Here is a 14,931-nt window from a genome sequence, read left to right on the forward strand (position 1 = left end):
TNTTTTTTTTTTTGTATATTTAAAATCTATTACTTTTTTCACGGTAAAAGCACAGCTTATTATCTAACAAAAACAATATAAATCCCTATTTCAAACTTTATGCAAAAATTCTGCAAATCGGCATCTAAATTTTCAACTTTCAACCAAAAATCAGCTGGATTCTTTGCAACTTCAAACTTCCACTTTAATATACTAGAATCTAACGAGTTTGAAAACAAAAAAAAAAATCTGAAAAATCTATTTAAAAAATGAAAAGTTTGGACGCAAATTCGCAGAATTTTTTAATTTTTGCACAAACTTTGAAACATGAATTTATTAGATTTTTATTAGTCAATGAGCTATATTTTATTAAAAAAATTTTAAGTATTAAATATACAAATAAAAATAGGTAAAATTTGTAAAAATGTCGCGTCCCCTATTTGTTTTTCCACCACTGTATGTACATACAGTAAACTCATTTCCATTTCAAGCATTTCAAAAAAAATTTTCTACCTGTAAGTACGCTCCCACATTTAGTTATACATCAAAAGCTTTTTAACTTAACTTCCGTAAACTTTTGCGCGTTGTTTTTCAACGTGTCGCTCCGGTTTTCTTTAAGCTACATATATTTAATGGTGTACTTTCGTATATATGCCTTTTGAAAAAATATGACGCAAGTTAAGTGAACACCATTTTGTTTAAAAACACATAACATAACCGCAAAGTTTATTTAATCCATTTACTCGTTTTCCCCCTGCTTATACAGATATTCGATACATTTAATGGTTTTTTTTTTTTTGCTTATCCATTATAAATACACCTACTTGTTTGCCTTAAAAATAGATATTTTAAATATTTAACTTTTAACTTTTAAATGTTCTTCCGTTTCTGCTGCTGCTCTACTGCATCCTTTGCTTATCACTCGAATTGAAAATAAATAATCAACAAAAGCATCGAATTACATATCTTACGTTAAATTAATTTGCCGCCCACTTAGAGTTCGCCCACTTACGTCGTTTATCCCACATTCAGGGAACTTTCGCGCTGCCGAAGTCGACGCTGGAGTAAGCAACTTGCGGCGATGGTGAAGAGCGCACTCCATGCAATGGTGCGGCTGTGCGCGTGCGGTGCGAAATGCGTGCTACCGATGGCGGCAGAATTGCTGCGCGACTTGGAACTGGCCACCACTTCGGCGTCCTCTGGCGGTATGTCCATGGTATTGCTGGCGACGATAAATTGAAAGATATCGCTGACCTGCAATCAGAAATGGCAAGAGTAAGTCGAATAAAACACACAGAAGTGTGAGCAAGAATGCAATAATTAATTGTGGCTGTTATAAGGAAACGAGTGCGCGCAGAGATTGAGCAGAGCCCATCGAGAAGGAAGTGGAAGAAAGAATAAGAAAAGCAATGACAGTGGTATGTGAAATGGCATCTGAGATTTGTGGTTGTAGTTCGCTCTAAAGGTCTGCGGTATGTGCGTGCGGTAGGTGAAAGATTGAGATAAAGTGCTGCAGTGAAGCTTACGATGAGCGTAAATAAAATTTATGCGATGAGCACAGCTTTGGGATGAGGCAATTGAAGGGAAACGCTTTGGCTGCTGGGGTAAAGATTAAAGTCATAGCGGGTGTATAAGAAATTAAGAGACTTACANAGCAAAGGAAAGCAGTATATATAAGAAAGTATTTTCCAGGAAATAAATATGTATATTTTCCAACGTTTCATCGAGTTTTCTGAAGATTAAGCGAACAACAGCTTGTACTAACAGGTTCCTCAGTGAGCTGTTGGTTAGAAACATACATGATGCCAAACAAAGGTGAGAAAGCTTAGGGCGCTTATGAGAGGACTATACAACGAAAGTCTCTTTGTATTGGCGAGGGCTAGTTTTTAATTAGAACGGATGACGAATTGTACCAGATTTATAATCGTATGGATATTGTAAAATGCATAGAAATGCAACTATTACTTGGGATTAGACATGCCATATTTATAAATGCAGATACTCCGGTAAAACGCTCCTTTGTACCGTACTGTACGGAAACTCTTAAGTTTCGAAATGGCACACAAAAATTTCAAAACACGAAAAACTTTATATTTTGTCGTAGATTATGGATCTCTATACCGTTTTTCTCGATCCAGCGATTTTCCCAAAATATTTTCACTTTTATGACAAAATCATAAAATTTTAACAAGGAAACAATTTAATAAATAATAAATAAGGGCGTTTCCAGTGGAAAGTCTACCGCGAAAAGAAAAAAATTTAATTCCTTTATCTAACACATTTATAGGCCGATTTGTCTTTCAATATAATTAATAGAAAAATGAATCATTTTCCATCATAAAAATTCAGAAAAAGTTAAGAAAATTAAAATTTTAATTTTTTCACCTTTCAAACTTTTTTTCATTACCTAAAAATACACAGAAAATACGGCGCTACAGCAAGATTGTCTATTAAAATCCAAAATAGTTTACTCGAAGCACTTGAACATACTAATTCTTTTATGAATTGATCAAATGTATACAAAACACTCGAATCCTAAATTTCCAAAAAATTTCAAAAGTGTCTACGTGAAGAGCCATGAATCGAGCATTTTCTCTGAGATTATAGAAAAGTCATACAAAACGATCAAAACATAAAATATTCAAGTCTTAAAACAGTTTATGTGGAGAGCATTCAATAGACTTTTGAATACGTTTCTCTTAGATCAAAATTTTAATCTACAAAATGACATTTCGTTGGAAGTAAAGACTTTTTGTTCGTTTTGAGATCCTTTTCTACATTTCAATCAAACGATCGTTCAAGCTTGTTGAGATTTTTATAAAAATAAGTCGAAGAAAATCTTTTAAAATTGGCTAATTTTGCAAAAATGGACGTCTTGGCACTGAAGCTTTACCAGAAGATTGGGAAGTTCCCAAAAACAATGGTTCCAGAAATCGAATAACATTTTGGTTGAAAATCCAAATCTTTTTTTTAACCAATTTGCAACACCGTTTTCTCAGGGCTCCATCTTTTTATGCGATTGAATAAACCGCCAGTAAGTAAATATCAACACAGAAAGATTTATAGAGCTTTATAACTTCAAAAATATATAATATAATATGACTGAAGAGCGTTGACGATCTTTATGAAGACAAATCGTACTTCAAAAAGAGAATGCGAAATTGCTCTAAATATGAAAATTTATAGAGGTGTATAATTATGCTTATTGCTGACTAATTACTCATCAAAAAAAAAATTATTAATCGCTCTGAACAGTCTATAGAGATCTAAAAGTTTGTATTAGTAGAGGATTTTTACTAATCATGAAATTGAAGAGAAAAGGCTACAGAAAAAGAGGCATATAAAAATATGTCTGCATGCAGAGTCTTATAAATGCTCTTTTGAATAAATTCTCTTTTTTTTAGAACCTAATAAACCCTTATAAGAGCACAGTCTATGAAAAGAGCCTTATAAAACCTTTATTAAATCAGTCGTTCTCCAAACATAGAGATGTGTGTTATCTGGGAATGCTACAAATGTAGACTGCCGAGTACAGGAAAGTTAAATTGAATTTAATTCTATGAGATTTTTTTTACTAAAAACACGAGACGAAAAGTACCTACCACTTGTTACAGCAAATTATTGGTCGAAGAAATTATACATATGAAAATCAAAAACTGAGCTCGGAAAATCTGTCAGGGCTGTCACTGAATCCATCGTGGTCAGTTTTTACATAAAATCTACGAAATCTCTGAGTTTGAATAGCTACGAATGTCACATGTACGCTGCGTATGTTTTGAATGACTTCGTTTATAACCATTCAGATTCAGTGATCCCATTTTCGTAAATTTCACGAAAATCAGACTATGAGGAATTCAGTGATAGCGCCGTATACCAATATTTGCTAAATATTTTTTTATTTTTTTGCCCATTCATTACTTTGTTAAACCAACTGGACCATAGCGCCTCTTGCTGCATTTCCACTAGCAATTACTCACCTCATTCCAGCCATAGCGATTTTTCGCCTGCACTATCGCCTCATAATAAGCGCCAGGATGCAGATTTTTTATAGTGTACGACATAATGTGTGTTAGTGGCTCCGAAGCGGGGCGATGCTCGGGTGTTAGTATGAAATCGTGCCACCTGCCAGGCTGTTGGAATGTGTCATTCATCTGCAAGGAAAATGGGAAAAAATTAGTGCTATGTGGGAGGTAAACCATTTTAATTATTATAAATATTTCACCTATGTAAAGTAAAAAATTAATTTCCGTTTAACGACATGAAATGGATGCCAGACATACTTAGGTCTTTGACTGTCAGGTGTAAATAGTATAAAGAAACGCTTGTGTTTGAAAAATGTTCACGCATAAAATTGTATATATTTACAGCTGGCATTATAGTTTTGCACTTTTCGCTTTTAGACGTCAATATTATGAAAAAGAAATTTTGTTGGTTGAAAAAAAAATGATATGAAATTAATTCAACTAAGGCCCGTTTTCTCAATTAGCTTCTAAAATTCTTCTGCTCTTTAAACCAAAATTTTGTTCTCAAAAAATGTGTTTGAAGGGCAGATAGATTTTAAAAACTACTTGAGGCAAATAAATACTTCTGCCTACATAAATAAATTTAAATAACGTAAGCGAAAATCACTTGATTTAATTTTTTTAGTTGTAATGAGGTCATGTGACCTTAACAAATTTTTGCTGTATTAATGGCAATAAAAATCATAGCCATCATCATTGCAGTAGTGGGTTATATATTTTTTAAATTTCCTTTGATTTTATGCGCTGTCGCATAAATGCCGCAGGCGCCTTTTACTGTAGAAGTAGATATGTATGTATATAAATATATACATACCTACAAGCTGTGATGAATGCGAATGTCGAGCATTAATGAAGTATATGATTAAAATTTTATTAAAAGAGTGCCTGAAAACTTAAATGCACGCAGAAAGAAACACACATTCATACATATCCATACTGATGTGGGAAGCAGTACTTGTCTACAAGCGATGTGTCAGTATTGCAACGCAAAATGAGATTTTACGAGATTGACGACGTATCACATGCGTGCAACGCACACTACTCATATGTGTGTAAGTGTAGGAGTGCAAAACACCTTCAAGCTTTTATATAATAAAAATTGCTTTTATTTGGAAAAAATATAAAAATTAAGATTTGTTAAAAACATATGCAGGAGATATTTAATGATTTTTGCGCCAGTATCAAAATTAACGGTAATAAGTATACAGCAACAAGATTTAATGAGATTTTCTTTTCACAAACTGCGACAGCGCGCCAAAAGTGTAATTTGAGACAAGCAGGTATATACATATGTATGTATAAACGCCTACTGAGGAATGATAAGTATGCTTTTCTATAGAATGCTAACAGCAGTAATTTTTGCCACAAGTTTGCATTTGTTTAAAAAAAAAAAGCGTATACAAGTATCGTCTCTGTGAAATTGCTTTAATTGCACTCCAGTTCCATCAAGTACCACATATCTAGTCGGTTTCCAATTTAAATATATAATGAGCTTGTTTCTTTAAAGCAAACACTTAACAATATTAATCATCTTAAAAGATTTCATATTTTTTTTTCTTTAGAAAACACTCGCACGCTCATTGATTGGTGAAGCATTGAGTATACACGATACATATTTACTTGACTTGTCCATACACATACATATGTACATATATAGAAAGAGATTGATAATTATCTGCAAACACTTTTCCTTTTGACGCATATTAATTAAAAATCACCCACTTGATTACTTTAACTTCATTAGTTTATGTAAATTAAATTATGTGAGGGAATTTTTAATACCGATTTAAGGCTTTGTTAATGAGTAGTCATTGATGATTTTTGCAATTAACAGTAGATAATATTATTCGTAATGAGACTTTTAGGCAAACGTGAAAGCAGCAAGTGCTATCGTTAGCATAAATCGCCAATAAATATACAGTTAATGATACTTAAGGCACTCTTAGCCGAGAAAGGCATATTAAAAATTCAATTAACGAAATCTGATAGTACAGCATATAACTCGTGTCAGGAGAAATTTGTTATAGAAAACAAGTAAAAGTAGATACCCCCTGGCAACACAAAAAGAGTCTGCCCATATTGGGACACATGTCTCTGATGATGGCAGTCATAATTTTGAAGTGATGAAGAATACCGCCAATAAGGCCATCTTGTAGATAAAACGAGGAATAACTCATGCTGAGCGGAGCTCATTTTCGACAAACAAAAATCGAGCCTATACGTTTTTTTATACATATAACGCAGAAATATGAACGATAATGAACAAAGAATAAGAGAACGCTTTGGTGGTTTTCGAGAAAACTATTCTATGGAAGATCTTTGGCACTTTTGCGTAGATGCCGGTTATTGAATAAGATAGTAAAATGAGTAGTATAAGCTTTGTAATGACATGGACAAAGTGAAATCCATAACAAGTAATAAAAAAAAAGTTTCTAAATACAAGATTATATTAGTCGTTAATAGAAAATAAAAAAAAACAACCACCGCGCCACCTTACGGCTAACTGCCGTACCTACACTGGCTCGACAAGCGCCACAGAACTGTCAAAAATCCTAATGCCCATACAATTTGTATGAGGCGCTCACCGCTCTGAGCAAATGGCGTTGACAAAAGAGTGAAAGATTAATCGAGAGAAAATGGGAAAACGTCAAATATTACGGCGAGTTTATTTGGGTATAGCGGGCTGGCACCCGTTGGCTTTGGAAAACGCAACGCTTAGTCTGCGTTCAAACACGGAAACTCGAGTTTCTTATTATCGGCGATTTCTCTTTTGGTGTTGCCCTTTGCATTCACACTCAGAAACTCTTTTGTACGCAATTGTTGTTGTCAGCTGTGAACCGCTAACTTGAATTACTCAGGCGAAGGAGAGCACAAAGCGTGTTTCCCGAGTACGGGCGATTCGGAACCCGTCCCCTTTCCTCGTCGCTCTCTCCCCTACAAGCTTCGAGTTTCCGCAACAAAAGTTTTCGTGTCTGAACATCGACTTAACGCTCCAATCTAGGCATGGCAGAAAATTTTTGCAGGAGTTATTTCTTCCCATTTAAGTAGCATATCTCGCCTCCTGCTCCACCTACGGATAAAATTTTTGTGTAGTTGTAATATAAATTCAACCACATCGGATCTTAAAAAAGGGTTATTCAAATATCTCGATAACTGCGCCACCTTTCCTTGGATTTGTCCATTATATTGGACACGTTCGTTTTGCAGCGTTTTTTTTAATCACTTGCTTCCATGCAAAAGTAGAATACATGAATGAATTTAATACCTCCTTAATGTTAAATGCCGATTAACCCTAGAACGCATAACCGGTACCCGTGTATCCACTATAAATTTTGAAATGATGTGGATAAAGTACTTGTAGAGCATTGAAATTTGGGATCTACGAAACTTAGTTATTTTTCCGTCATTTGAGTGGCCAAATAACCAACCTATGGCTTTGTGGCGGGATTCCGATAAATACCGCACTTATGTATCTATGACAAAAGCAACTTAAAGTGAGTTGTAAAGTCGTGGAGGGGTCATGCAGACGCAATCGGGAGTTGGTTTTCTTCACAAGTTTTTATTTAAAAATACTCATATGAAAACTACTTTAAATACATTTTTCTTCTGCACTTCATAAATTCTTATTCGAATTTAGGACAAATAAAATGAAGTTCAAAAGCGTTTGGTGTCATTTTGATTTTATGTCTGACTAAATTGAAATGTTGAATATAAAAAAATAAAAATGTAAAACAATAAAAATGAATAAAAAATTAACAAAACATTTTTTTTTTGTTGATATTTTATATTCAAAAGTAGTTATTTACAAGTTAGTTGAGATGTATGTCTGACTTTTTTGCGGCCATCGCCCCACAAAAGTAGTTAGCTTTTTTCGAACAAGACATACAGTTTCGCTCAGAAATGTCTTTATATGAATCTTGTGGAACATTTTTTGGGATTTTGAATAGTGTTTCAACCTGTTTAGAAAGTTAAACTTAATTTTGGTGTTTTAACGCCATGCGGGTTCAATAGTGTGTTTGTTGTTTAATTACTTTGGGAAGCTTTCAAATAATAATAGATTGGCGCTTACACGTATGTATGTTAGTGTTTGGNTGTGAAGTTTCAAGAGTATGCAACCAAATGAAAAAAATGTCAGCATGCAGAATAGCTGTCACAACTATTTTGTGATTTTTGAAATTTTACGATTTTTTTAAATCGAAAAATTATATTTGTTTATTGCAACTGCTTACACAAGGCACTTAAAAATGTAAACATTTTTTAGTTTTTTTTAAACATTTTTCAGTTTATCTTGCTGAGTGGTTTCAAATTTGCAAACATGTTGATATACAAATAGTAACGAAGTGTGGAAAATATTGATTTTTTTTTCTAATTTACTCTACATTTCCATTTATAAATTGCACTCAAAATTTATCAAGCAAATAAACATTGAAAATGAATATATACGAATATATATGTGAGTACTCCAAACCAGCTTATACCCAAGTGAATTTTTTAATCGCTAAGCTTTATAGATTCAAGTAAAACTAAGCTCCATAATAAAAAATGAAATTCACAAATAATTGTGCTGTGGCTGAGAGTTGTATTTCGGTGAAAGAGAAGAAATGAAAAAATGAAAAATTAACAAAACAAACACATGGAAATGCTAGGGTAACTCTTATATCTAGTGTTTCGCAAAACCGAACACTTAGTTAGCCAATTGATATTTTTCGATTTGCCAATTTTTTTAGTTTACTTCATTCTATTTGCATGATTTTTCGTTTTTTTTTTTTTAAAGAATAAAATATAGAAAAATAAATGGGTCAGCGGCGATGCTTTTGGTTTTTGTGAATTGCAGCTGCAATAACTGGAACTATCCGAGACCAATTTCGAACGTAGTATGTGCTCTTTGGTGTTTATTTGCACTTGTTTTACCTATGCATGTATATTGTTCATATATTTTTTATTTATATATATCTATTTTTTTTTTTGCTTGTTTGATAGATAGTCACATAAACTGCAACCGNTATGTATATTTGTCATATATTTTTTATTTATATATATCTATATTTTTTTTTGCTTGTTTGATAGATAGTCACATAAACTGCAACTGTTTCGTTGTAGCTGCTGCAGTGTTTTAGCTGTACATTTTTTAAATTTTCCATTTCGCGTTTCTTTGCTTTTTGATATTTTCATGTTTTTATATTTTATATTTCACACACATTCGCTGTTCCTATTTATTTAGACTAGATTGCTCCACTTCAGTTTGTTTGTTAATTTATTTATTTTTATTTGTATCTACTCACCAACACACGCCTATAGAGCAGACGCACCTCCTCCAACGGTGGGTAACTATCAATTTTCCATGTCAGATTGTAGCTGTCCGATGAGCGACCCCATTTCGGTGAGTAAAATTCAGCTGGACCGGGTCGTCCAGACAGCTCCATGTATTTGCGTGAACGTCCAAGTGAATTTTCGGCCACACAGCTGAAATTATTTATTTATTTATTTATTATTATTTTGTGTAAATATATGACTATGCTGTAATAGAGGTACTAGTCATTTCCTTTGATTATAGGAATATAAGTAAGTATGTATGTATTTGAAAAAATGTCCTTAAAGGTAAATCCGCGTTTGAAAAAACAAAACATCTTTTCCTGGAACTAAATTTTCGCAGTTAGCCGCACCTTTATACTTTCACTTTCTACATTCGCATTTGCTTTGAGGATAGCAGTGTATTCGTTTATAAAGCTATCAGTTGTAAAAGTAATTATTTAGGAAATGTATTTTTATTTGAACAAATTTACGTTCTAGCTAAGTAGAAAAAGGGCAACTTAAGTGACAGTACATTTTCTTTAGAAAATTACTTTCGACCACATTAAAGTAATTTGCTTATCTTGCTCTTCGGAGCGTTTCGTTTATTTGGCTCACTTGAATTTATGCAGTATTTATTTTATAAAGCGAAAAGTTGGGCGTAAGTTTATTTCGTCGAAGTTCGATAGTTTTATTCCTTGTTTCTTTAAAGTGCCCAAAGATGCATCGCGACTAAGTTACATTGTATAAAGAATCTCCCTATATTGAAACAATACAAACTCTCTTTATAGAAACAGAAAAAAAACACGTCCAAATCGCCTATTAGTTATCGTTTTAAGGTGCCTCTTCGTTTTGGTATTCGTCTCCGTATTCTTCATTGTTTTCGTTTAAGTCACCGTCGTTGTCTTCGGATTCTATAGTATCTTCTGTTTGCCATCAACTGCCGAGGAGCAACCGTTATTAGAAAAATACTTTTTTGTTTTTTTTTTGCACTTGCACTTTATTATACTAAAATTAAATGGGCGACAAAACTGCATATGAAAAAAATTCTAAAAAAAAAAATATATAAATTTGTTAATTTATTATGTACAAGGAGTATATAATAGATTTAAAAATTTTTTAAATTTTTTTTTCTTAACTTCGGTGTGAAAAGTTCATAACACAAACTATTGTAGAGTGCACCCCATACTTACTTAAATATTGCGCAATACTCAGAGCTACCACTGCAATTTTTTTTAATTTTTTTTTTTTTGAGATTGCAAATTTTCAAAAACTATTTTTTTTTATCAAAAAATTTGTACGTGAACAATTTTTTGAGAAAAAAAATTTTAAAATATTTATTTTCGTACTGAATTTAGATGTGTGAATGTGTGATTTTTCACAAATTTTTTCCTCGCCGCGTTCTCCAGATGTATGGAAATCTATTAAGTCGCTTTGCTTTTGTTTTTGTGCTGTAAAGTTTTTAAAAATGTGTTAATTAAGCTCAAATTTCATATTTGTTTACTATTTATGTTTGTGCATCAACCCTAAAAATTTGAAATAAATCAAACACATTACATATATGTAAGTACAGACCTACACAATATCCCCAAAATGTTTGGCCGTATGATGTAAATAAAAATTTCATTTTCACGGAAATGATACAAACTTTTCGCTAATTGTTACCCAAATAGCTGCTTTGGAGACAATGACACCAGAGAACAAACCAGTGTCGACACACCTCCGCAACTCTCATCGCTAATTAACCGTTCGTTTTCCGAATATAGTTTATATGTATGTATGTACATATGTATGCGTGTGTATAATAAACTTGAGCACCTTTAAGCTCATAATTAATTTATCGCTTTCACCACCGGCGATACTCAGCCAAACACCTTAATATATCTCTTCTTCAACTCTGAGTAAGTCGTAGGACCTTCCCACTGCCATAACTAAAAAACTAATTTCATAGCGAAAATGTAATTTCCTTTTCGATTAGGCACAGACAGTCAGATCAGCACAGCCAAGCCGTGGACAACAGACAACGGCCAGTGCCCTTTGAAACACCGGCCCGCACACATGTTACAAATTATGCCAAAGTATTTTCTATGGCAGTTTACACATGTGGGTGTGCATAAGGATGGAGCAAAAAAATAAATTTTACGATTTCGAAATTCTAATAATGTGCAAAAGTTGCCTAACATAATCATATTGGATCGTGTTAAACCCTTTTCTGATCGGGTAGTATTTAATTCGCCCCATGTGCCCTCAAGTTGCAAAAAAGTCTCTGAAATTATGGTTATTTTATATTTTTTTTTTAAGATTCCATACAAACTATGATCGACATTTTTTTATGCAAAAAGTCGTTCGCCGTTTGCTAAAAACTATTAGAAACCAAAAAAATTTAAAAATTTCAAAATTGTATTTTGTTATACTAACATTTAACGGGCTACAAAACTACATACTCAAAACCTTTCTGGGAAAACTTTTCAAAAATGTATAAAAGGACCATAACTTGAGAGACTTTTCTCAACTTTAGGGCTCTTGTGGCGATTGCGAATACATATAAACCCGATCGGAAAACGGTTTAGCACGGTTAAATGTGAAGATACGACGCAACTTTTCCGCATCTGCAGAATTTCGAAATCGAAATATTTTTTTTTCGCTCCACCCTAATATGCATTTATGTATGCATGTACATATGTAAATATAACCAGCATGTCAATCAGCGCATTGGCGTGTCAGAGATTTAACTTGAACTTCACATCACCTCACTAATCTCAGAGCTGTTGTCGACGAACTTTTGTTTGAAATGCTCAGCAGCAGCAACGGCAACGGCCAATATGGCAACTTCTGTTGGACTTTCGACTTTTCTGGTTAGTTGTTTGCAAGCATTTTTTTTTTAATGTTTGTTTTTTGTTTTTGTTAATATGCTTTTGAGATAGACAGTTTGACATTGATGGGAAAAACTTGTTTGTCCACACATGCATGACGGCGATCCTATCACCTGCCGGGATTGGCTAATATCGTGTGGCAGTATATAAGTGCGGGTGTGTGTGTGTGGTAAAGTAAATGGTAAGTCATATGACGGTGTTCATGATTTGACTTCAAAAACTTTGTCGTCTAGTTGAGAGTTACCAAAAAAAAAAAAAGAAGAAAAGGACAAAGTGAATGAAAAAACTCTGTACTAACTCAATTGAGTAAATCAGCGCCGTAAGCGGTCACTAGCAAATACATATTTAAGCAGGTGTGGGTGGGAAGTAAGTTGTACATCCATTGTATGGCAGAAATTCAAAGGTGCGCTGCTCTAGCCGACGGTCAGTCGGAATATTTTCTCTCCCACTTTTAATTTTAGTTCATTTAGTTCAAGCTGCATGCTCAGCGGCACTTACAAACCCATCTGTTATTATGGACTATGTTTTGTCGCTCCCATCATTTAATGTTATTTGATTTTCTTGCCAAAGGTTTTTGCTCTTTTTTTTTTTTGTTATTTTCTTTGCTTCACTTTCTGTCGAATGTAGTTAATGTTGTTTGCTTGCTTTATTTATTTTTATTTTTTTTTGTTTCTATATTTATTTATGTATGTAGGTATTTTCTTTTCTTATTTTTTTATGTCTATCATCACTCACCTATAGTTGCCGAAGTCCTCTTGTTGTATGTGGCGTATGGTGAGCGTGTGGCGATTTCCTCTTGTTGCCATAATTCGCCTATCGGTCGTTTGTATCGGAAATGAGTTTTGATACCAAGACACCTGCAGCGTAATAAGAGAAAGAAACAAAGAAAAAAATTTAGTAAAAGCATAAAAAATATATCAAAGCACGCTTACACAACCACTCGCATACGTATGTACATATACATATACATATCTATGTATGTATGTATACACATAGATTTGTGGAATAGATTAGTGTTTTAGGAGCAGTGTAGCAGCTGGTTTCTGTATTTGACAATTCTTGTCCTCCATTTAAAGTTTTAAGGAAAGGAATAGGAAGTGGAAAATCTGAGACCAACGAGTGGATTTGTATCATTTATAATTACGAAAAAAATATTCGAGTCCTACTGGGTGCAAAATATCGGACTTTCAAATGTGGGTGTCAAACGAAAGGATTTCAGACGATAGTAGTTTAAAAATATTTTGAACAGGGTTGCCAACTGTTTGAAAAATAAAATTTAGTTAACTTATACACAAGTTATAAGAAATATCAAGATATGGATGTCAAACGAAAGAATATTAAGAAGTCTTTAGTTTGAATACTAAGAATAATTTTGAGGTGTTGGAAGAGGGTTGCCATCTGTTTAAAAGTTTGAATTGAAAATTGTTTAATAGAATAAATAAATTATTCAACACGGGGTTTCAATCGTAGGTAGTTTGAAAAATCTTTTTTTTCTGGACTATATTTAGCCGGGTTGCCACATGTTTAAAAATCGAAATCAACTTAATTCATCAGTTAATCAATCGCAATGTCATATGGAGAATATTTTGAGAATGTCTTAGCTGGAAAATACTTTTTAAGAGGGTTGCCACATGTTAAAAAAGTCGAATTTAATTCACTTTTACGCAAGTTATTAGAAATATGAACACTCGGGTGTCAAGCGAAAGGGCGTGAAGAAAACCTTAATTTTAACATTTAGGATGCTTGAAGAGGGTTGCCACGTGTTTATAAGGTCACATTAAAATTATTTAATAAGTTGGATGAATTATTAAAAGATGGGCATCATCAAAACGAGTTTCAAAAGGCTGTTTTTCTAAAATATATTTAACAGGGTTTCCACCTGTTTGAAAAACCCAACTCAACTTAAATTAAGGCAATTACCTAATTGAAATATGGATATAAATTTTGGTGTGAGACGAAATAAATTTAAAATATTTTGAAAAGGGCTGGTGTCTGTTGGAATATTAAAATATTGGTGCCCAACGAAAGAGTGTTGAGAAATCTTTAGTTTGAACTCTAGAAATATTTTTTAGTAGTTTGAAGAGGGTTTCCACCTATTTAACATTCAAATTATTTAAAAAGTTAAATGAATTATTAAAATATGAGAGTCAATCGAATTGGATTTGCAAAGGCTTTCAGGCAGGTTCTGCAATTCACCTCCGAGTGCATCAAATCAATCAAATTCGCTTCGAACACGAATTGAGCTTTGCAGAAGTTCATTCGGAAGTAAATTTGCAGATCCTGCCTGTTTATTTCCGAAGTATGAGGGGTCAAAATAAAGACATTTGCCTTTAGGTGGGGGATAAGGTTTTAATTTTTTGAAGTCAGCAACTTTTATCTGTACGGGGGGTTTAAAATTTGGTGATATTAAAAACCGACTATGCGAGACCTCTTTCCACTCAGAAACGGCTGCACAGATTTCGGTGAAATATGACACTCGAATCGTTTATTACTCTGACAAAATATTTGGAATATTTTTTAGGCTTTAAAATTCAATTTTTGGGTTTCAGACAGGACTTTACTGCTAGGACTGCACATAGTACCAGCAATTCCTTTATTTTATTGAAAAACTATTTCAACAAATAGTGTACTGTAAAACATGTTTTTTTTTTTGTTAGTGGAGATACTCGAAACGGAATTCTTTTGCAGTAATATATAGTTTTTTTTCCAAAAAATTATACGAGTGTTGTGTAAGAGTCAAAAGGCATGAGCGATATATGTTATTTAGA

At 33.2% G+C, this 14,931-nt stretch overlaps 1 protein-coding gene across 1 annotated transcript in view; it reads right to left on the bottom strand.

Moving 5' to 3' along the window:
- Window positions 1–418: 418 nt before the first annotated feature.
- The window catches only part of klg (klingon), a 59,461-nt gene continuing 44,948 nt past the window's right edge, over window positions 419–14,931 (bottom strand). Inside the window, exons 7-10 of the mRNA XM_017622967.1 lie at window positions 12,899–13,020; window positions 9,284–9,464; window positions 3,957–4,130; window positions 419–1,233 (exon numbers count right to left, since the gene is read on the bottom strand). Of these exons, the coding sequence (XP_017478456.1) occupies window positions 997–1,233; window positions 3,957–4,130; window positions 9,284–9,464; window positions 12,899–13,020 (714 nt within the window). The 3' untranslated portion in view covers window positions 419–996. The remainder of the gene's footprint in view (window positions 1,234–3,956; window positions 4,131–9,283; window positions 9,465–12,898; window positions 13,021–14,931) is intronic.

This window comes from Rhagoletis zephyria, unplaced genomic scaffold, assembly GCF_001687245.7.
Source record: "Rhagoletis zephyria isolate East Lansing unplaced genomic scaffold, Rhagoletis_zephyria_1.1 Rzeph_scaffold_02996, whole genome shotgun sequence".
NCBI classification, from domain to species: domain Eukaryota; kingdom Metazoa; phylum Arthropoda; class Insecta; order Diptera; family Tephritidae; genus Rhagoletis; species Rhagoletis zephyria.